Consider the following 609-nt stretch of genomic DNA (forward strand, 5'->3'; position numbering starts at 1 on the left):
TCCAACGTTCAAGGAACTCACCTTCTGCGCGTCCGCCAGCGCCAGCACGGCAGCCGCGACGAACAGCAGGACGACGGCCCTCCACTCCATCGCAATTGCACGCTCGACCCGCCGAGACCAAACCTGAAGCTCCTCGCCAACCTACTCTTGGGGGAAGACCGATAGGCAGTCGCTTCTAGGAGCGTGAGCAAGGCAGGGGGAGAGACGAGTCTACAACGAAGTACCAGAGGGCCAAGCTCGAGGCGCTCGTGCCGCGGAGGACCGAGTGCCGATGGACTCTTTGCCGACTGAGGAGGTGGTCCGCGAGCTCCAGCGGAGGGCGGATTCCGTCTGACAGGTCCGCTCCCGGCGTCCCTGAAGGTAAGCCAGAGGATCGGGGCCGAGTGTCTGCAGGTGTCTTGCAGGTGTAAGCTCGTGTTATTTCCTCACTCCGCACGGCAAAAGGCACACATGCGCTTCTGTAGCGAGATGTGAGGAACTTACATAAACCTCATGAAATGTGATGCAATAGTTCAGTGCGATAACCGATTTTATTTCCTTGTAAAAAAATAAGTACACTGTATCTGTTGATAGGTATTTATCCACGCGTAGATATATATCTATATAAAT

At 55.2% G+C, this 609-nt stretch overlaps 1 protein-coding gene across 1 annotated transcript in view; it reads right to left on the reverse strand.

Moving 5' to 3' along the window:
• LOC119591727 (balbiani ring protein 3-like) overlaps positions 1 to 358 on the reverse strand; it is a gene marked incomplete in the record, with an annotated part of 83,966 nt that extends 83,608 nt beyond the window's left edge. The window contains 1 exon segment of the mRNA XM_037940476.1: positions 22 to 358. Within this exon segment, the coding sequence (XP_037796404.1) occupies positions 22 to 90 (69 nt within the window).
• Between the last annotated feature and the right edge of the window lie 251 nt (positions 359 to 609).

This window comes from Penaeus monodon, chromosome 29 (assembly GCF_015228065.2).
Source record: "Penaeus monodon isolate SGIC_2016 chromosome 29, NSTDA_Pmon_1, whole genome shotgun sequence".
Lineage (NCBI taxonomy): Eukaryota > Metazoa > Arthropoda > Malacostraca > Decapoda > Penaeidae > Penaeus > Penaeus monodon.